The 22,246-nt window shown below is 34.8% G+C and overlaps 1 protein-coding gene across 1 annotated transcript in view; it reads right to left on the bottom strand.

Moving 5' to 3' along the window:
• Nucleotides 1-22,246, bottom strand: part of ARHGAP20 (Rho GTPase activating protein 20) — a 146,294-nt gene that overhangs the window by 109,178 nt on the left and 14,870 nt on the right. Inside the window, exon 2 of the mRNA XM_060017181.1 lies at nt 19,336-19,418. Within this exon, the coding sequence (XP_059873164.1) occupies nt 19,336-19,418 (83 nt within the window). The remainder of the gene's footprint in view (nt 1-19,335; nt 19,419-22,246) is intronic.

Genomic DNA, 22,246 nt, shown 5'->3' with positions numbered 1-22,246 from the left:
CATCAGGAAAGTTCTGAAATATTTGGAAATTAAACAACACGAAACAATAACCATGGGCATAAGAAGAAATCATAGGGAAATTAGAAAAACATTCTGAACTAAATGAGAATGAAAACACAACATATCTAAATTTGTGGAATGCAGCTAAACCAGTGCTTAGAAAAAAATTTCTCATTTTAGAAAAGACGAAAGGTTTAAAATCAATAATCCGAGCTTCCATTTTAAGAAGTTAGGAAAAGAACAAATAAAATCGAAAATAAGTGAAAGGAAGAAAATAATAAAGATAAGAGCAGAAGTCATCAAAACAGAGATTTCTGTTCCCAATCAGCCTAGAATAATTTAAACAAACAAACAAAAAAAGAGAGAGAAGAGAAGGGAAGAGAAGAGAAAAGATAAAAAAAAAAGGAATCAACCATTTCAGACACTGGACAACAGGAACACAGAACAGTGATTCGCTAAGAGAAGAGAAACAAATGAGGTGAGCCCTGAGATTGTCCCAGATTGCTGCCTAGAGAGAGATTCCACTCCACAATGCAGAGAAGAGGAAGCCAAATACAGCCCACCTTGAGGAGACGGAGTTGAGAATTCGAAGAGGCCAGAGTAGCTACAATTCAGAGTACCAGTGAGGAAAGAGCTGTCCATAGACAGAGCTTAGTGATCTGCAAAGGGTTTCATCTGAGAACTGATCAGTGTATATGTGTGAGGAAATGACCCGGGGCTGGGGAAATAATCACCAGGAAAAGGCAGGTAGAACAATACCTGAATTCACAGGGGTGCAAAAAGTTCATGTTTCCAACAGCCAAAATGGAAAAACCTCATTAAACATAAGGGGCATTGAGTGACATATGATTATTAATAATAATAAATATGATTTTTAAACATAATAAATAAACAAAAACATAATAAATATGATTATTTATGTAGAAAGTCCTAATCAATCTACCAAAAAATACTACTAGAACTAATAGTGAATTGAATTAGGTTGCCAGATACAATCTCTCTCTCATATATGTATATATATATATATGATTTTTTTAATATATTAGCAATGACAATTGGAAGTTGAAATTTAAAAACTGTACCACTTACAATACCATCAAACAATATAAAATACCTAGGGATAAATTTGACAAAATATGTGCAAGATACTGAAAATTGTAAAATATTGTTGAGGAAAATAAAAGCTGATGAAATAAATGAACAGATACCATGTTCACAGATGGGGAGAGTCAATATTGCTAAAACATCTATCTTACCCACACTGATGTCAATGAAATGCAATCATCATTAAATTCCCAGCAGTGGTACTGAAGAAATTGTTAACCTGTTTTAAAAATTTATACGGAAGCTTATAGGACCCAATACCAAAACAATTTTGAAAAGTAAGAAAAACAGTTAAAGGGTTTGCACAACCTGATTTAAAAACATATTTTAAAGCTACAATAAGACAGTGTGATACTATCATGAGAACAGAATAGAATCCAGAAGTAGGCACACATTTACATAACCAAATAATTATTTGACACTGATGCAAAGACTGTAAGTGAGGAAAGGATAATCTTTTCAAAAATGGTGTTGGAACAACTGGTTGGCCATATGCAATAAAAATGAACATCAACCTGATCTCATCTGACATAACAAAAATTAACTCAAAATGGATCACAGCCCTAAATGTAAAATCTAAAACTATAAAAATTCTAAAATAATACATAGGAGGAAATCTTGACCTTGGATCTAAAAAGAAAATATTTTAATAGAACACAGAATGCACAAATGTATAAAAGGAAAAAAATGATAATTCCATTAAAATTTAAAACTTGGCTCTTTGAAAGACAGTGTTATTATAATGAAAAGGCAAGCTACATACCAGGAGAAGATATTCACAAAACATATGCTCAAAAAGGAACTTCTATCTAGAACTGCACTGCCAAGAGGATTTTCTGAGATTATGGAACTGTTTTATATCTGTACTGTCCAACAGGTAGCTACTATTCATATATGACTAAATGAGCACTTGAAATGTGGCTAGTGTGACTAGGGAACCGAATTTATAGTATTGAATATTTAATTTTAATTAATTTAAATGTAAATTCCCACTGGTTACTGACTAACATACTAAGCAGTACAGATCTGGAATTTATAAAGAATACGTAAAACTCAACGATGAGGACAAACAACCCAATACAAAATGAACAAGAGATTTGAACTGACACTTTACCAAAGATAATATATGGATGCCAAATAAGCCCATGAAAAGACACTCAAATTTATTAGTAACCAGAGAAATACAAATTAAAACTACAGAGATATGACACACATACAAAAACAGCTGAACATTTAAAAAATGACCATACTAAATGTTAGTGAAAATGTGGAGCAATGATAACTTTCATAACCTAGTGGGAATATAAAATGGTACAACCACTTTGGAAAACAATTCAGCAGTTTCTTAATACGCCTACCATACAATCAAGCTATTCTACTTCTTGATACTTACCAAGAAATAAAAAAACTATGAAATACAAGTACACGTAAATATTTGTACATGAATGTATAAAGCAGCTTTATTTTTCATCACAAGACTGGAAAAAACCCTACCAGCAGGTAAAAGGAATATATAAATTGTGGTATACCCACATACCACAATACTAGTGCAATACTAGTGAGCAATAAAAATGGAATATAGTATTTATATAAAATTCTAAGAAATGCCAACTACCCTAATAGTGACATCAAGTATTGATAGATCACTGATTGCCTGAGGACAGGTTGGTAGGGTAGCAGGAAAGAATGAATTACAAAGGCACACGAGGAAACTTTTGAAGCGTATGGAACTGTTCGTTATCTTGATTGTAGTGACAGTTTAATGGGTGAACTGCACACTTTAAATTTGGGTACCTTACTGTACATAATTTTACTCCAATAAATCTTTAAAAACAAAAACAGAAGCAAAAAAATCAGTGAAATAGAAAGTGAACATACAACAGAGAAAAGCAATAAAACCAAAAGCTGATTTTTTGAAAAGATAATAAAATTGATGTGCTTCTAGCTAGATTAATCTAAGAAAAAAAAGAATCTAGAAATTACAAATACCAAGAATGAAAGAAAGAATATCATTACAGTACTTACAGACATTAAAAACATAAAAGAATATTACATATAACTTTGTTGTGATTAAGTTGACAACTAGGATGAAACGGGCACATTCCTTGAAAGAAACAGATCATCAAAACTGACTCAAGAAGGAATAAAATGCCCAAATAGTTCTACATCTATTTAAAAAATTAAAATCATAATTTAAAACCTAGAAAGAAAACTCAAATGCTAGGTAACTTTACTAGTAAATTCTACTCTAAGCATTCTAGAAAGAAATAATGACATTCCTTTACATGCCCTTTCAAAGAAGGAGGTAACACTTCTCAACTCATTTTATGAGGTCACCATCACCTTGATGCCCAAACTAGACAGGAAAACTGCAGACCCTATCCCTCATGCATATGGACTGAAAATATTTTATAAACCAATAACCCCTTTCTAACTACAAGAAAATATCAGACAAACCCAAATTGAAGAACATTCTACAAAATACCTCAAAATCGTCTACCAATACTCCTCAAAATTGTCAAGGTCATCAAAATCAAGAAAAATCTGAGAAACTGTCACAGTCTAGAGGAGCCTAAGGAAGATATAATGATAAATCTAATATGGTATCTGGGATGAAATCCTAGAATAGAAAAAGGACATTAATTAAAAACTAAGTAAATCTGATTATGTATGGCCTTTAGTTAATAACAATGTATTAATGGTGACTCATTATTTGTGACAAATGCACTGTAGTACTGTAAGATGTTAACAATAGGGTATACTGGTTGGAGGATATGACGAAATGCTGTAATGTTTTTATAACTTTTCTGTAAATCTAAAGATATTCTAAAATTAAAAGTTCATTTAAAAAAATCAATGTAGTCCACCTTATTAAGACTAAAAGAAGGAAATCATAATATATGATCATTTCAAAGTTGCAGAAAAAGCATTTGACAAAATTCAACACTCATTTATGAAAAAACACTCAAAAACTGGGAATTAAAGGGACCTTCCTCCATTTAAGGTCTACAAAAAGACCCTGTAGCTAGCTAATATCAAACTTAATGATGAAAGACTTAGTATTCTCCTAACTAAGAAGAGGAACAAAAAAGTAAGTCTGCTCTCACCACTTCTGTTCAACAATATACCAGAGGTTTTAGCCAGTACATTAGGGCAAGAAAAGGAAATTTTTTAAAAAAATTGAACAGATTGGAATGATAGAAGTAAAAATGTCTTTATTCACATAGGAAATGAGTGTGTATGCAGAATATCCTGAGATATCTACATTAAAGCTGATAGAATCTTTTTAAAAAGCTAATAGAACTAATAAGTAAATTTATAAGATCAAGGGATTAAAGGTCAATAAACAAAAACTCAACTGTATTTCTATATACTATCAATGACCAAATGGAACATATAATAAAAAGAGTTAAAATATCAATAAAAAAACATAAAAGACCTGTTAGAAAGCTCAGGAATCAAGATACTATAATACTGGTAAGGACAGACATATAGATTGATGGAAGAAAATTAAGTCTAAGTAGACTTACACATATATGGCAAATTGATTTTTGACAAAGGTTCCAGAATGAAAACATGTCCTTTTCCCCAATCCAACTGGCAAAAGAAACTCTCTTCAATCATTGGTATGGCAACAACTGGATATCCATTAGGAAAAATAATAAACCTCTACCCTTATATACTATATACAAAAATTAAATCCAACTTGATCACAGGCCTAAGAGAAGAGAACATAGGATACTACCTTTGAGACTTTCAAGTATTCAAATATTTCTTAGATAAGACACACAGTGTATAAACCAAGAAAAAACTTGATATAAAATTAGACTTCATCATAAAAAACTTCTTGCTCCTCAAAAAGCAATGTTAAGAAAATGAAAAGACAGATTTAGAGGAAATATTTTCACCATATATATTTGACAAAACACTTAACCAGAATATATAAAGAACTCCTTCAACTCCCTAGGTTTGTAAATAAAGAAATGAGCAAAAGATTTAAACAGATCAGTTCACAAAGAAAAATATATGAATAGGCAATAATTACATGAAATGATGCATGATATTATTAGTCTTCAGGAAAATGCAAATGTAAACCATAATGAGATACCAACAACACACCCACTAGAAAGACCAAAGATATTTTTAACTGTCCTTTACTAAGTTTTGGGAAAGATGTGAGCAACTCAAACTCTCATACATTACTGACAGGTATATAAAATGGTATAACCACTATAGAAAACAGTCTGGCAATTTAAAGTTAGACAAACACCATATGATTCAGTAATTCAACTCTTAGGTATTTACCCAACAGAGTGAAAACATATGCCCACATAAAGACCTGCACACAAACGTTCGTAGAAGCTTTCTTCATAATAGCTCCAAACTGCAAACAACTCAAATGTCCATTAACACATGAGTGAATAAGCTAACTGTGGTATATCCATACAATGGAATACTACTTGACAAGAAAATGGAACAAATTTCTAATAAATGTAACAATGATGAATCTCAAAAACATTTCACTTAGCTAAAGAATACAGACCCAGGGCTTCCCTGGTGGTGCAGTGGTTGGGAGTCCGCCTGCCGATGCAGGGGACACGGGTTCGTGCCCCGGTACGGGAAGATCCCACATGCCGCGGAGCAGCTGGGCCTGTGAGCCATGGCCGCTGAGCCTGCGCGTCCGGAGCCTGTGCTCCGCAATGGGAGAGGCCACAACAGTGAGAGGCCCGCGTACCACAAAAAAAAAAAAAAAAAAGAATACAAACCCAAAAGAAATAAATAGGACAAAACAGAGATATTTCCACTTGATAAAAGGTACAATATACCAAAAAGATATAACTACCCTGAGCTTTATGGACCTCATAATACAGGTTCAAAATACATAAAGCAATAAACTAATAGAATAACAAGAAGAAGTTTATAAGTTCACAACTGAAGTGAGAAACATTTCACCCCTCTTTTAGCAAGTGACAGAAGATGAGGACAAAATATTAGAAAGGTATTGATGATTTACATAACTGGTAACATACTTTTCAACATACATGTAAAACTCCTAAAAATCTATGTGTCAAATCATAAAGAAAATTTAAAAATCAAACACCACACAACCATATTCTCTGGTACAAGCCATAAACAAGTTAACATTAAAAATTAGAGTCCAAATAAAAACAAAAACAAGTAATACAAAATAAAATATATAGCATTTCAACTTCCTGCTTTACACTAGAAAATATCCAACATTAAGTAAAAAAAAGAATAACATAATTTATAATTTTTACAAATTTATAAATTTGTAATTTATAGGAATTTTTAGCCTCTGTGAGTTAGATAAAAATCAATGTTTGCTAAGTGGCAGAATAATTTCAGAACCATTCTATCATTTTCATTTAAAGTGATAATCTCTGATCTGCCACACCAGACAGAACCTAATGGTTACAATGAGATTATAATAGTTACAATGAAGTTTATAAACTTAGCTTCTAGAAATGTTCTTTATATATCTTATGAGATAGGAAATTCTCAAAATTGAATCGCTTTTATTGAGGCAGTATAATATATTGGGTAAGGTCATGAATTTTAAAGTCAGAGAGAAGTAGATTTAAATTTAAACTCCATTACTTAATAGTAGTGAGATCTAAAGTAAATTATTTTAAAGTTCTAAGATTAAATATCCTTATTTGTAAAATGAAAAAATTACCCCAAAATGTATGCATAAAATACTTAACTAAGAACTTGGTACCTGGTAAGCACTCAGTTTAAGTTATACCTTTTATCAGTATTTCTAATACTAACACTTTTTCATACACCTCGAAATTTACCATGTTCGAAACCATTTATCCAGTATTCAAAAGCTAGAAACTTCATTCTTGACTCCTTTCACTTCCTTACATCCAAATCTTATTGATTCTCATTCCTAAATGTCTCTAAAAATTTCCCCTTCACTGTATAAGTACTTCATTATCATTTACCTGAATTATTTTCAACTGTCTCTTAAATAGTCTCTCTACCTGCCTTGCCCATCTCTCTCTTCCAGTCAATTTTTTGATAGCGCTTTCTTTCAAAAACACAAGTTAAATCACATAATTGACTGATTTTTTTATATTATTTCCCTACTACCCAGAAATCTAAAGTCTTCAGCCTGACAATGGCTGTTCCCAGTCTGATCCTTATTTACTGTACTAGCCCCATCTCCACTCCCTTCTAGAAACTTTGAGCTCTAATTCTCATTGCTAGAATATTATGTCACCCATTTCCTATGCTAAAGAACTCCTACTCATCCATTAAAACTCAGCATATACTGTATCACTTCTTTGAAGTCTTCTTTCATGCCTTAAGGCAGCTGCTTTGTTTTCCTCTTTCTACTTCAATGTTTACATATATAAGACAAATATGGTAAGTACAGAATGTTTCTACCTATAAAGCATTATTTATGATCATGTTGATGATTCAGTCATAAAATACATAAAATGTGAAGTCAAATGACAGAAAAAGGTGTCAAGGCTGATATCTAGGGATGCAGACCAAAATTTTGTTTGTACCTCTCTGCATTTTCCAAATTTTCTAAAATACACGTATATTAACTTTATAATTATTAAAAAATGTGCTTGTAGAAAATAATCAAAAAAGCAGCTATTCTAGAAAACCATAATTATCAAAAAAGTTAGGATTATTAAATGTCCTAAATTAATGTTAATTTATAGAGTATGCATCACAGAAACCTGCCACAGAACCATTTTGGATTCACCTCGCAGAAATTATTTTTTTCCAAAAACTGAAGGGTTAGTCTCAATGGAAAAAAAAAAAAAAAAGACCAAGCCAAAGTTATATAGATACAAAATGAAGTAGACAACTGAAACTTGGTTGATCTTCCAGATGTTTCAGGCTCAAGTGCTTTGGGAGCCTTGGAAGCTACAAATTAATGCTACAATCCTGTATTTTGCTTTGCATATGCACACATAATATTAAGAATACTGAACTCTTACAACTCATTAATAAAGAGACAAATAACCCAATTAAAAATGTTCTAAGTTTTAAATGGAAAATTCCCACCCAAAAGATATGCAAATGGAAAATAAACACATGAAAGATGCTCAATGTCATAAGGGAAATGAAAATGAAAACCACAAGCAATACCTCTTCACACTCACCAAGATGGCTATAGGTAAAAAGATGGAAAATAACAAGGATTGGTAAGGATGTGGAGAAGTCAGAACCATCATATATTGCTGGTAGGAATGGTGCAGCTGCCTTGGAAAATATTTGGCTCCTCCAAAAGCTAAACACAGAGTTACCATATGATGCAACAATTCCACTCCTGAATATATGCAAGAGAAATGAAACATAAAAACTTGCACATGAATGTTCACAGCAGCATTATTCATAATGGCTAACAGGTGAGAATAACCCAAATGTCCATCGACTGATGACCAAATAAACAAAACTGTTGTATCTATCCATATAATGAAATATTAACAACAAAGAAAAGTAATGAAGTATTGATACAAACTACAACATAGATGAACCCTGAAAATATCATGCTAACTGAAAGAAACCAATTACAAAAGACCACATAGTGCATAACTGCATTTATATGAAATGTCCAGAAGAGGCAAAGCTATAGAGACAGAAAGGAAGTCAGTGGCTGCTTAAAGCTAGAGATAGGGAAAGAAGGGACATGGGAGAGAATGAAGAAGGACAGCTAATGGCTATGGGGTTTCTTTTAGGAGGGATGAAAATGCTTTAAAAGTTGTGATGGCTGCACAACTCTGTGAATATACTAAAACCCACTGAACTGTACACTTTAAATGGGTGAATTAAATGTTATGAACTGTATCTCAATAAAGCTGTTTAAAGAAAGAATGTCAACTGGCCCCTTTTCCAACAAATTACATGATCTGGGGAATGAGCGTTTTCATTTATAAATGGGAACAGTATCTGTTTCCATCTTTCCACTTCTAGCAGTAAGAATACATAAAAGATATATAGGAGAAGTGTTCTAGAAAGCTAGTTTCATGACTTGAAGACAACTGTATTGGTTATCACTTGCTACATAACAAATTACCCCAAAGCATAGCCACTTAAAACAACAAACATGTATCATCCCACACAGTTTCTAAGGGTCAGGAACCAGGGAGTAGCTTAGCTGGGTGAGTCTGGCTCAGGTTTCTTACGAGGTTTCAGTCAAGATAGGGCTGCAATCTCTGAAGACTTGACTGGGGTTTGAAAATCTACTTGCAAGGTTATTCACGTGGCTGTCGGTTGGAGGCTTCAGTTCCTCCCATTATAGGCCTCTCTGTAGATGGCTACTTAGGACATTGCTTCCCCCAGAGAAAATGATTACAGAGATGGAGAAAGTGTGAGAGCAATCGAGACAGAAGCTTGGTCTATTATAACCTAATCTCAGAAGTGATAAATCACCATTTTTGCAATATCCTATTGGTTACAGAGATCAATTCAGATACAATGCGTGTGGGAGGACTGGACAAGTATGTGAATTCCAGGAGGTAGGAATCATTGGGGCCATTATGGAGACTGGCTACCAAAATGACATTATGACAATAAACTGACCAAAGATCCCACATAAGCAAATGCTTGACCTCTGCACTAAAAGAGGATAAGGAGGATACTCATTTCTTAGTAGGGTGACAGATACACACTTGGAGATGTTTTAAGAGTTGTGATAAAAGGGTTTGTAAGAAGCATTCATACCATTTTCCATTCTCCTTGTGACTGAGTTATGGTTAGCCTAAAGAAATACAAAATTGTACAGCTGGGGGCTGGTGGAGAAAATATATAAAGGATTTAGTCAACTGCACCCTCCCCCTCCTCCCACCACTGACAGGTAAGGAAAGAGTCCTGGTTGAAGAAAGGCTAGATGACTCCACCAGGGTCATTAGTGATAGAGCAGAAACTAGAATCCATTCCCTGTGTCTTCTCATTACACCAGGAGCTATGCATCAGAGAATCAATGGCAGTGACTCATTATACAGCTGAGACATTAAACATGTGAGCATTAAATCAACAAACATTAAACTGCTGGTCATTCCAGAATTGGCATTTCTTTGTGTAGCTTTTTGACGCTGGCTGTGTCACTTTCTCAGGCAGCAGTGGACTCTTATCCTTCTTTCTACTCCAACTGAGAGTTGACTTACTTAGCTAGGGGAAGAATCACTCATTCAGCTCAGCTAATATTTATAGAATATCTGTTCTATACCTAGCACTAAATATGCAGATATAAGAGCAGAAACCATGGTCCGTTCACTCAAAATGCAGGTAGTCAAGTAGAAGAAAAACCTATACCTGGAACACTAAGAGAATTAGACATTATGTGACATGGCAGCACAAGGATTTATATATTTTGGATAATTTTATTTAACAAATTTTATTTAACAAAATTTTATTTAACAAATAAAATTTATATATTTTTGATAATTTTATTTAACAAAAAACTTATATAATGCTTAAAATGTGCCAGATATATTACAATTTCAACTCCTTTAATCCCCTATGAGGTTATCCCCATTTTACAGATGAGAAAAGTGAGGCCTGAAGAGGTTATGAAACTTGCCAAAGTTCTCATGCTTGGTAATAAGGAGGGCCAGATTCAAACCCAAGAAGAATGGCTCCATAGTCCATACTTTCTTAACCATAATAGTATGGAGGTTCTCAATAATACTAACAATTATTCTTCTGCTTTTTTAAAGGTTTTGAAGGAAAGTCAATCATGAAATTCCAAAGCTCCTCTGAGAAATCTTTCAAGATGTACAGGGTAAGGCAGTATTTAGCCCAATATAGTAAGGATGTCTTAGGACAGCCTGCTAACCCCGTGGCGAGGGGTGAGGAAAAGTGAATAAACATTCACTAATGAGACAGTGCTTTTCTGGTGCCACAATGAAAGATAAAACTGAATCATAACTGCAATTAACAAATTAGGTTATAGTTGGAATAAAGAAATTAAATGGATGTACTGTTCTGCAAGTGCAGAAATAAATTAATTTGACCCTGTCAAAGCTCACTAGAATGTAGAGAGACTTACATCTTCTAAAGATTTCCTCCCAGAATCATACGATAGGAAAATAGCATACTACACCAGGAACAGATGTATTTGATCATGTTTAAAGAATACGAAAAGTAGTTTGAAGAGAATAAAGTGATATGTGGGCCTAGGAAACCTTTTGCTTAACAAAGCAATGAATTCCATTTTGGTAAAAATTTGCCAACTTCGCCACTTTACAAAGCAATTGCTGCCATCTTTTTCCTTTACATCTGATTTTTTTTTTTTTTTTTTTTTTTTTTTTTTTTTGCGGTACGCGGGCCTCTCACTGTTGTGGCCTCTCCCATTGCAGAGCACAGGCTCCGGATGCGCAGGCTCAGCGGCCATGGCTCACGGGCCTAGCCGCTCCGCGGCATGTGGGATCTTCCCGGACCGGAACACGAACCCGCGTCCCCTGCATCGGCAGGCGGACTCTCAACCATTGCGCCACCAGGGAAGCCCTACATCTGATTTTTACTTTGGAAAATGTTCCTTGCAAGGAAAGACAGGACCCTGTAGACTGCTGGTAATCTTCGTGTATTAAATTTCTACTTGGTGTTCTGTTCATCACATACCTTGAATCATCTACAAGTCCTAAAACCTCAGAACACATTGTCCAAAACTGTAGGAAAAGGGCTTATTTACAGCCAACTGGCATGTAATGCAAGGCAGCACAATGAGTAGTGTTTTTTTCTTTTAAAAAAACCTGAATACAGGTTTTTATCTAAGGTAATATAACAGTATATTGTAATTTTGAAAAGGTCTTAAAGATTTTTTAAAAATTCCTCTAAAATTTAAAATTTTATTTAAGAGTCTTGTATCAAAAAATTGTATCTAGGTACAGAAGGTTTATAGAATTCCAAAGGAAAGTCTAGTAACCTCCCTTTTAAATTGACTTTTCCTTTAAATTCTATCAAACAGTTACCATAACTAGAGTCTCAGCCTGAGGATGGCCTTTATGAGATCATTCAGTTCATTTCAATGACCATATCTGTCAAGTTTACACTTATCACAGGTAGAAGCAGGTTTTCATTCTCTTATGAAAGTAGACTTGACCACAATTCTCAGTAAACTACTCCAGAGCATAAATGTTCTCCTTGCATTTGAAAGTATGGCAAGTTATCATCCACTTTAGACTAATTAGATGTTAGATGCTAACATGACAGAGAAAAAGGAGATGGAATGATGAGGAATTTGCAGAACACAATGTGGGACATTCTGAGTAGGACAATGTTAGCGAGTGTATGAGTGAGCGAGTGTCTCTGTGTGTGTGTGTGTGTGTGTGTGTGTGTGTGTGTGTGTGTGTGTAGAGTCATACATAACAGGAGTGAACTGACCAAAAGGAAGAAGTCAGTTAGCAAACAGCTGCTTTCCTAGTCTCGAATGGCTTCTTCTTTGGCTCTCTCACCCTAGTATCCTTACCCCAAACTAGCTAATTCTATATGTGTCTAATCTTGATTCATAGCTTTGGCACATATGACGCTCCTGGAGCCCCTTCATCTCAAGTGGCCAAGCAAAGCAGGTCAATCCTCCATGTCTCAAGCCCTTATTTCCCAGAATCATCCTAGGTGTACTTTGAATTTTTGCCTAGGGAGACCTCAAGAATTGTCAGGGTCTACCAGGAATAAATCCCAAATATTCTGAGCTAATCTTGCTTCAGGCCAGGCCTAGATATATAATTATCTTGCTAAAATGAATTTAATACTAGAGTCTAGCTGGCTTCCAGATTGCATCTTTCATCTTTTAAAATTTTCCATCTATTATGGTCCTCAAAGAGTCTCTTTACCAGGATAATATGAACTTCTATTTCTTTATTAATGCTTCCACTACTACTACTACTACGACTACTACTACTATTACCACTACAACGACAACATAGCCTTCAAATATAAAAGCATTGATTATGCACTAGAGACTACATTAAAAGCTTTACATATATAATACCCATTTAGTCTTTCTTACAACATTATGAGGTAGGGTTTATTATTATCCCTGGTTTAAAAACCTACCCAAGATCACATGACTGGTAAGGGGCAGTATTGGGATTCAAACCTGGCAGTTTGGCTCCAGAATCCATGCTCTTAGATACTATATCATATTCCTTTTGTTTGTGTAATGCAAAGATTATTCCATCAAGATCAGAGACCTGGATTTCCATTCCTATCTCTAATGTTAATCAGTTGTGTGACCTAGGGCAAGTCTTTGACTCCATTTCTACTATATAATGATCCAGGCTCAATGATTTGTTTCTAGTCATACAATGCTGTGATAATAAAGTAGGTGCTTTTCATTAACAAATGGTACTGGATAATTCAGGAGGTTTAAAGCTTGAAAATGAAATATATCTAAGGGAAGGAAAGAGGCAACTAAAAATAACTAAGTCAATCTTTTAAACATCTTCACTTATTTTCTCATTTCATATTCTATGAAAGCATTAGATTCATATTTTACAGAGGAAGACCCTGAGACTCAGAGATTAGGTAATTTATCTGAGGTCACACAGAAAATCAGGATGGAGAGCCAGCATTTGAATGCAGCCAAAGCCCAAGCACTTCCTTCTGCACCACAACACTTCCTTGGCATTGCCTTTCTCTCCTCTCAGCAGCAATAAGCAGAGATTTAAAACGTAATATACGTAAAGTACCTACTACAAAGTCTTTCAAGCAGCACACACACAATAAATTGATTTGGAAGTAAGGGTGGAGATGCGTGAATACTAACTTGAAAGTGCTAACATTGTAACTTAAAACAAAAATGGGTATATTTTTGTGTATTTTTCTATAAGGTGGGCTGAATACCACATCAAAACAAGTGAATTTCTCGAAGAAAAGTTTTTATGACTTGAATTTATCCCTAAGTAAACGATGAAGAAGTACCACAAGAATGCCACTATATGTGGTATTTACAGACCACATACATGAGTTCTTGTGGTATTCTGCTGCATGAAATAACTTCCTCACAATAAGTCAGAATCATTTCGTAAAAGTAATCTTCCTTTTTCCCTAGCCAGAATTTCACAAATAATACCAATGAACAAGGAAGGTCTTTTACGTATTGGCTACTCAAAGGAGGGCAGGAGAGTCAGGAACTACTGTGCTAACTTATTAAATTCCTATTGTAGTTTGGAACTGGAGTCACTTGCTCATTCACCGATTCATCCAACAAATAATAATTGAACACCAGATATTATTTATAAGGCATTATTTTATTAACAAATGTCAGGGACATTAAAGGGAACATGACATAAACTGTAATGCCAGTGCAGTGGGATGAGTGCTGTGGTTCAAGATAATACAAGGTGCTATAGGGGCACGAATGTTATTTACAAAGGCTTAGGAGTTCCTGAAGAAAGTGACATTTGAGACAATGCTAAACAGTATACTGTGTTTAGGAAACTGCAAGTAATTAAGAATGATTTAGAATTCAGAGTAAGTGTAGGAAGTATTGAATTTCAACAAATCATAATTATATAGCAATAGAACTAGAAGTAGAAGGGTTTAACAGATAATAACTTCAATACTCTCATTTTACTTTTAAGGAAACTAAGCCCTCTAATATAGGTGCCCAGAGTCCTACCAGGAGGATGGCTATTACATGAGGTGAGGTCATCCTTAAACACAGTACTGAACACTATTGTGTTTGAGAGTAAAAACAGCTGAGTGCAGCCATGTTGGAAACCACTAACCTTCTTAGTGTGAAAGATACGTGTCATCTGCTATACCAGCTAATACAATAATTACTTAGAGGAATCACCTCCAGCTGATCAATGGTGTCCAGATAACCCCCCAAAAAGTTAAAATCTCTAAATTGCCCCTTCCTTATGAACTCGATGGGTTAAACAAAGAATTTTGGAGATAAAACTGTGTTTAACACACAAACACATTTAAGTCACCACTTAACCTATTTCCTCCTCTTTTAAACCTAACTCTTGTTAATTAAATTCAATAAAAATTGAGATGCAACAGCTGTTAAGTGAAAGGATTCCATTAAATCCTCTGTGGATGTTTGTGGATGTTTGCTAAACTTTGGACAAAAGCTTTATCACCTACAAGTCATTAATTACTAAATTACACCTTAACTAGGGGACAACAGTAGAAATAACGTTCTACTGCAAAGCCAAAATCAAATATAGGTTTAACTCAAGAAATATGAAATGCTATGATGGCTTTATTTAACTCAAGGAATATGCAATGCTAATAAATAAAACACTCAATTCCTTTGCTGTCTGTCCACACACTGTGTACAAATCTTTTATAGGTTAGCTCCCATGATATTACATGCAAAGAGATAGTAAGATTCTTTTTAGGTACTCGAATTTTGTTGCATAAAGCTCTACTTCAGATAGGTGTGCTCAGCTTAGACTTCAGAAATTTTCCTTGTTTCCTGGGTATAAATTATGGAAAAGCAAAATTCAAATTATGAAAATTTGAGTTATTTTTAACAACTTTGAAAAAAGAAGTGATTTACTTTATAAAACAATTCACTACAAAGTTTCTTTAAAATAGCAAGTTCATTAACTGGTTGATATAACTTTTCAGGAGTGTACAGTATATAAAGATGGTCAAAATTCAAAGACTTTCTTGAATGGTTGTTGTAATAGGATTTGATCTCTAATGTTTTAAAAAAACTGCAAGACTTGAAAATGCAAAGAACTAATTTATCTATATTAAAGTGAGAATTTAAACATTACAGAAAGCAAATAAAAATTCTAATCACACTTGCATAGACAAGGTTTAGAAGGACATACAAATGATTAATCATGGTTACCCTTGGGGATGGAGAGGGGACTTTGCTTTTGGTTTTATAATGTCCACACTGTTTTATAAGAAATACATATTATAATCCTGTACTTCCTTAAAATTTTGGTTCAGTATTCCCTTTTTAAAAGCATTCTTTTATAAAAGGATTCTTTTGTAGCAGCCTGTCATAGTGGTTCTCTACCAAGAGTGTATCAGAATCAACTATGAAGAGTTTTTGAAAAATATGTAGATGCCTGGGTCCCTCTGCAGAATACTGACTTTAAAAGCTTCGGAAACCACCAGACTAGATGACCTTTAAGGTTCATTCCAATCCTGAGATTACACTGCTTACAACTATTTTGTACACATTCAACACCCAATAGCTTTTTGGGTTTTTTGGTACACACGTTAACCACCCAATACTACATAGCATAAAAGCATTATTTCTAAAAGATAGGTGAAGGTCCTGTTTCCCTGCACTATGCACTCACACTACTGACCTGGAGAAACTCACAGGAAATAAACTGAAGATTAAAACATATCCATCTTCAACTTAAATATCCTTTTTTATTTTGCCAAAAAACCATCATATTTCCCTATTTCTGAGGCAGGAATTTGGGAACTGACTCTAATGTAAGCACCAATTATTGCAGAGGTGATGGGGAGGCAGGAGTGGGGAAGGACATGGTTGTATATTATCATATTGGTTCTCTAACTCAAAACAACCCCAGTAAGTCAGGTAAGTGTTAGCTTTTCCCTAACCTGGCACTTAATCTCTATCAGTCATTCTCAATCCTAGATCCAATGTCCCTTTGTTATATAAAGGACAAATGCATATACATTTATTCCAATTCCTCCTTTTCTATCTTGAAACAAAATTCACAGATATTTAACAGAATTTCAAAAGTGTCAATAAAATACCCTGATAGTAACATAAAGGGAAATGAAAGTAATTAATAATAAATTATGTATTTCAATATGTATATGCTCATTCATGACTATATTAAAAGACAATGAAGTAGTCAGATATGTTTACACCTACTTATAATGAATATATTTAGACTTAAGATAAGTAGGATGATAAGAAACTATTCCATGCAACAAGTACGAGAAAGTGAAGTAAAGCCAAGTGATTTTCTGAAATGATTCCAAACAATACAAAGTGCAATTATCTCTTGGTATGCAAGGTACCTACATTTCTGGAAACTTTAGTGTTTATTATATCTACATAAAAGGATATAAAATACTTTGTATATAAAACATAGTTATAGGCATAGATAATTATATAAATTTTTTTCCCCCTCTTCACAAGTATTCCATACATGGTACATTCAAAAACTATGCAGGGGCCACAAAACTGTTGTGTTGGATGTCCTGTGCATTATGTGATGTCTAGTATCTCTGGAGACTGCTCCCTAAATCATTTTGCTTCACAAAATTCCAGAATGCCCCCTGGAGGTTAGTACCACCCTGTTGAGAACCAATGGTCTATATGAACTTTCAGTACCTACATGCATACTGTTGTAAATCCTCACCCTGGGTTAGCGGGTAAGTGGGCCACTATTTGACCCCTGATTTGGGGCTAAAGCTTCTCTGATACGAATAAGGGCTACGTTTTTGTTTTTTTTTTTTTTTACATCTTTATTGGAGTATAATTGCTTTACAATGGTGTGTTACTTTCTGCTTTATAACAAAGTTATACATATACATATGTTCCCATATCTCTTCCCTCTTGCGTCTCCCTCCCTCCCTATCCCACCCATCTAGGAGGTCACAAAGCACCGAGCTGATCTCCCTGTGTTATGCAGCTGCTTCCCACTAGCTATCTATTTTACGTTTGGTAGTGTATATATGTCCATGTCACTCTCTCACTTTGTCACAGCTTACCCTTCCCCCTCCCCAAGGGCTACTTTTAATTAAAAAGCTTAACACATGTTCATCCCAGGAACTTCCAATAAAAAATTTTACCTAAAACTGTTTACCTGTTTTTAAAAAAGTGAATAATAAAGCTATTTTTACATATACAGTAGAATTAAAGACAATTCTGCCTCCTCTGTCTATCTCCCCTAAAAAATAATTTCTCCTGAGTTTTCTAGGTAAGCAAGGTCAAACTGTGAAGATATAACCATTCTTTTCTCATCCACATGAATGCAAAGATATACTAATGTAAACAATCTAAAAGTCATTTATATATGGCACTGAAGTATATTACTGTATTATTCATTTGGCAGAAGAATATCTTCCTAATTAAATTTTGATTAGGCATCTATTAAAAGTAATTTACATTTTCTGATCAACCCAATGACTAAAGCGTGTGTCATTTGTGGGCAGCTGGGGGAGCTGCTTGAGTCTGAGAACTTGCTGAGTACTAAGAGGGGAGGGACTTAAGTATTTTGAAAGTTTCACTCTTTGGGATTTGGCTATATAATTTATTTTGGACACTGAAAAAAAATTCCATGTCTTCACATAGATTTTATGTTAAATTAGCACACCATTCATAGAAATATCAGATATATCCTCACTTTTTAAAAAGTGATAAGGACTTCACTTTACATGAAAGGATTCACATATTAGAGGAAAATCATCACAGGTTTCCTTTGAACATAAAATGCCTCTGAGTTAAAATGCCATTAAAAATTATTGAATAAATTAATGATTGAATAGCCATTCAATTTCTAAGTATTATGAAAGACTCTCTTAAGATGTCCACAGCCTGTTTTTCCACTTTAAATTTCACTAATTAATCACTAATTAATCTAACCAGTAATGCCTAAAAGAAATCAACACTCATTTTTTTTTTTTTTTTCTTTTCCTGGTACACGGGCCTCTCACTGTCGTGGCCTCTCCCATTGCGGAGCGCAGGCTCCGGACGCGCAGGCTCAGCGGCCATGGCTCACGGGCCCAGCCGCTCCACGGCATGTGGGATCTTCCCGGACCAGGGCACGAACTCGTGACCCCTGCATCGGCAGGTGGACTCTCAACCACTGCGCCACCAGGGAAGCCCAACACTCAATTTTTTAATAATCTTAATCTGGCTATCTTTCTTCATACCTAAAATTGGTAAAAACTTGCCTTTTCCCCATACACAGGCATCACCTTATGATAAAAAGTAAGCAAAAGTTTGTGCATAACCAAACATGTATAGTGGTTAAAATAACTTATCTTTAGTATACTGATTTCTAATTGTTTCCATAAATAAACTTTAACAATGTGTGGAACATGCATGTTTGTGTACCATGTGATGTAAGATTCACTTCTGAATCAGTTTTAAAGCAATTGATCACCAGCTCTTAAAAGGCTTTAAGTGTCACATAAAGAATAGGCCTTATTAAATAAACTCAGAAGTCATATTTTCTATTATTTAACAGAGAATTCTGGTCTTGATAAAAAGCAAACAAACCCTACAGGTTAAAGAAATGAAACACATACCAAATGTTTAACACAAAGCTTTTCACTTACTTGGTACTAGGTCGTTTTTGCAGAGCTTTATCCAGGATAAGAGATGGAGCACTCCTCCTCCTTTCTGCTAGTGTTTTCATTTTCTGTAGAGGAAAAAAGATCACAATGAAGACCACATGGCTTGTAAAGCAAGTAAATGCTTATTTTCAATCCAACTCAGCAAGTTTTGTATTGCCTATCCTTACCTATCAAGGAGTTTGCAATCTTATTCTGGAAATAAATAATAACATCTAAACTAAGATAGTAAGCGTCAAAAAGTGGTACAAGCAGTAAGTATTTTTTATGGTCAGAGAACAAGGTGGTTAAATGGTGACTAGAGTATTTGGGAAAACAGCTCATAACCATTATCATCAACTGCAGCTTTACTGCTTATTATGTGCCAGGTCCTATGCCAAAGGCAGGACTGGATTATCTAATTTATACTCTAAAACGTCATCAGAGTAGGTTCTACTAGATCTATTTCACTGGTAGGGTAGGCCCCAAACTGGGCTTCAGGGACAGACAGAATTTGAAGAGATCAAGTAAATGGAGAAGATAAGTAGTTAAAGCACAAGATGGAGACTAGATTTCTTACACATTTAATAGACATTTAAATTTAAATATTTACACATTGGGGAATCTGGTTTTCAAAGGAGGTTTTTTTTTTTTGCTGTAACTTTAAAGAAAAAAAAGATTTTTTTTTCTTTTCTAAGTGGTATATAAATATAGAATTAATTGGATAATTCAGGTACTTTGTTCTACAGGACCTAAAATTTGTGGTGAGGTTTTATTCAACTTGAATTAACCCGACAATTACTCTCTAAATTTTCAATCTTACAGATTTAACACCTCTAGATAGAGTCAGAGGAACTGCCACTGGATATAAATGTGAAAATTTACAATACAGTCACAAACAGCCATGAGTGAAGTTCAGGTTGTGTCACCAAAGCATTCTTCCTGCTCTACTCTCTCACCCTTTCCTGGCCAGAAGTCTCACCCACTGCCTGAGGGCCTAAGCCAGCCATGCTTGGGACTGGATGCTCTAAAAAAACCCCACATAAAACCAAGTGGCTCAGTATCAGTTTCTCATTACATGATTCATAAAGGAATTGCTTCTTAATAAAACCTAGATCATCCTAAGGAAGAGAAGAAAAATCATCTAGTGAGAAGGGGATACTAGACTTTGGCACAATTCTTTTCCCCCAGTTTCACCATGCCCCCATGGATCTCTACCATTATTGTTGGCAGATGTGTGAGAAGTCAAATGCTGAGTGTATCTATGTCATCTAGTAGACTCATATTCAGTGCCATGGCCTCAGTGTTGCTGTTCCCTCCATTAATCTTTTGGCTCACACATGAAAACTAAATGCCCAAACCTCCTCAGTATACCTCAGACAGCAACAGAAACAATTACGTAAAACATTAATAAAGAACAGGAAACAAATGGGTAAGAAATATAGAACACCATACTTCTCAATCAGGAGTTATTAACCATGAATCAGTTTCAGGGCAGGTTAAATTGTATAAAATTTTTTACATGATAGTATTTGGTGCCTTCCTTCTGAAGAGAAAGCCCACAGTTTTCATCAGATTCCCAGAAGAATCTCTAATCCCTCCGAACCCCAGTGATTTTGATAAACTACTTTATATATTATAGCTCGTAAGCCCTATCCTACTGTTTTCCATTAGTCACATCTCCTGGGAACCCAACTCTCAGGAATCTAACATCCTGAGGCCAGTGTGAATGTAGAGGTTGCAGGGTGAAGGGAAATCTAGGAGACAAGTATTTGTATTGCAAAGTCCAGCGGCCTGTCCCCATATGAAGAGTCTCAATTCTGAAAGATTAGGTTGATTTTACTTAGAAAGGTGGCAGTTTGTTCCTATGCAGATTTTCTGCAGGATTCTGTTTCACCTTCAGGTCTAGGTTTGATTCCTACTCCTTATCCTGAATCCCTTTACTCAGGATCTATTTACTACGCTTTGAACTTTGAAATGCTCCCAATCCTTTAAGCTTGACCTGGGCCCCTTACCCTCGATCTGTTTTGACCTTGAGGGTCTGCCTAGCCTACCTGAGCAGGGGCCACATTGCTGGACCTGTCTCAGCAGTCTTACTTCTGCTGCTCCTAATCCTCTGACACCACTCTTAGCAGATCCAAGTGCCTAAACAAGATCTTCATTAACACATGATTTCTAATTCTGAGCTCCCTGGTTTTCGGGTTTACAAAGAATTTGGAAAGGGCTCAAAAGACAGCCATAAAAATGATTTTAAAATGTGAAAAAAAGAAAGAACCCTAAGACAAGTTAAAATGATCTTAAATTCTTCATTTGGAAACAGTAAATCTCCAAAGTAATGCAGTTATTATACAGAGGATAGCAAGGGTCTTCCAAAGAAGATAAGGCGAAAAGAAATGCAGCTATACTATAGACTGAGAATCCAGGTTAATCCTTCAAGGTATTTATAAAAGCTGTGAATGAAACTATGAACATAATTTCAAGGGGTTCAGAAACACCCAACAAGGATTCTTGAGGGATCCATGGACTCCAAATTTGAAACCTTCCCATACAAGGAAATCTTTCTGAGACTGACGGCTGTTAAACATGAGAATGGATAATTAAAGAAGAGTGACAAATTTTCTTCTGTAAAGGTTCTTTTAAAATAGGAGTTTTTCAGGGAGACCTAATGTAGTGTACCATTTATATATATTTGTATATAGTAATTAGATTGTGTTTTCTTAGTTATAAAATTGGCAGATGTGTGAGAAGTCAAATGCTGAGTGTATCTACATCATCTAGTAGACTCATATTCAGAGAATGCAATCAAACTACAGGCAAAATATTATTTTTATTTGAGGTCCTATTGTTTGTACTGAGACTTACACCACTACTAATGAGACATGCAGCCTAAGGCAATTCAGACACCCCTCTGGGCCTC

This window comes from Delphinus delphis, chromosome 8 (genome assembly GCF_949987515.2).
Source record: "Delphinus delphis chromosome 8, mDelDel1.2, whole genome shotgun sequence".
Classification (NCBI taxonomy): Eukaryota; Metazoa; Chordata; class Mammalia; order Artiodactyla; family Delphinidae; genus Delphinus; species Delphinus delphis.
Note: the sequence above shows the minus strand (reverse complement) of the source record. Positions and strands in the feature narration are given on the sequence as shown.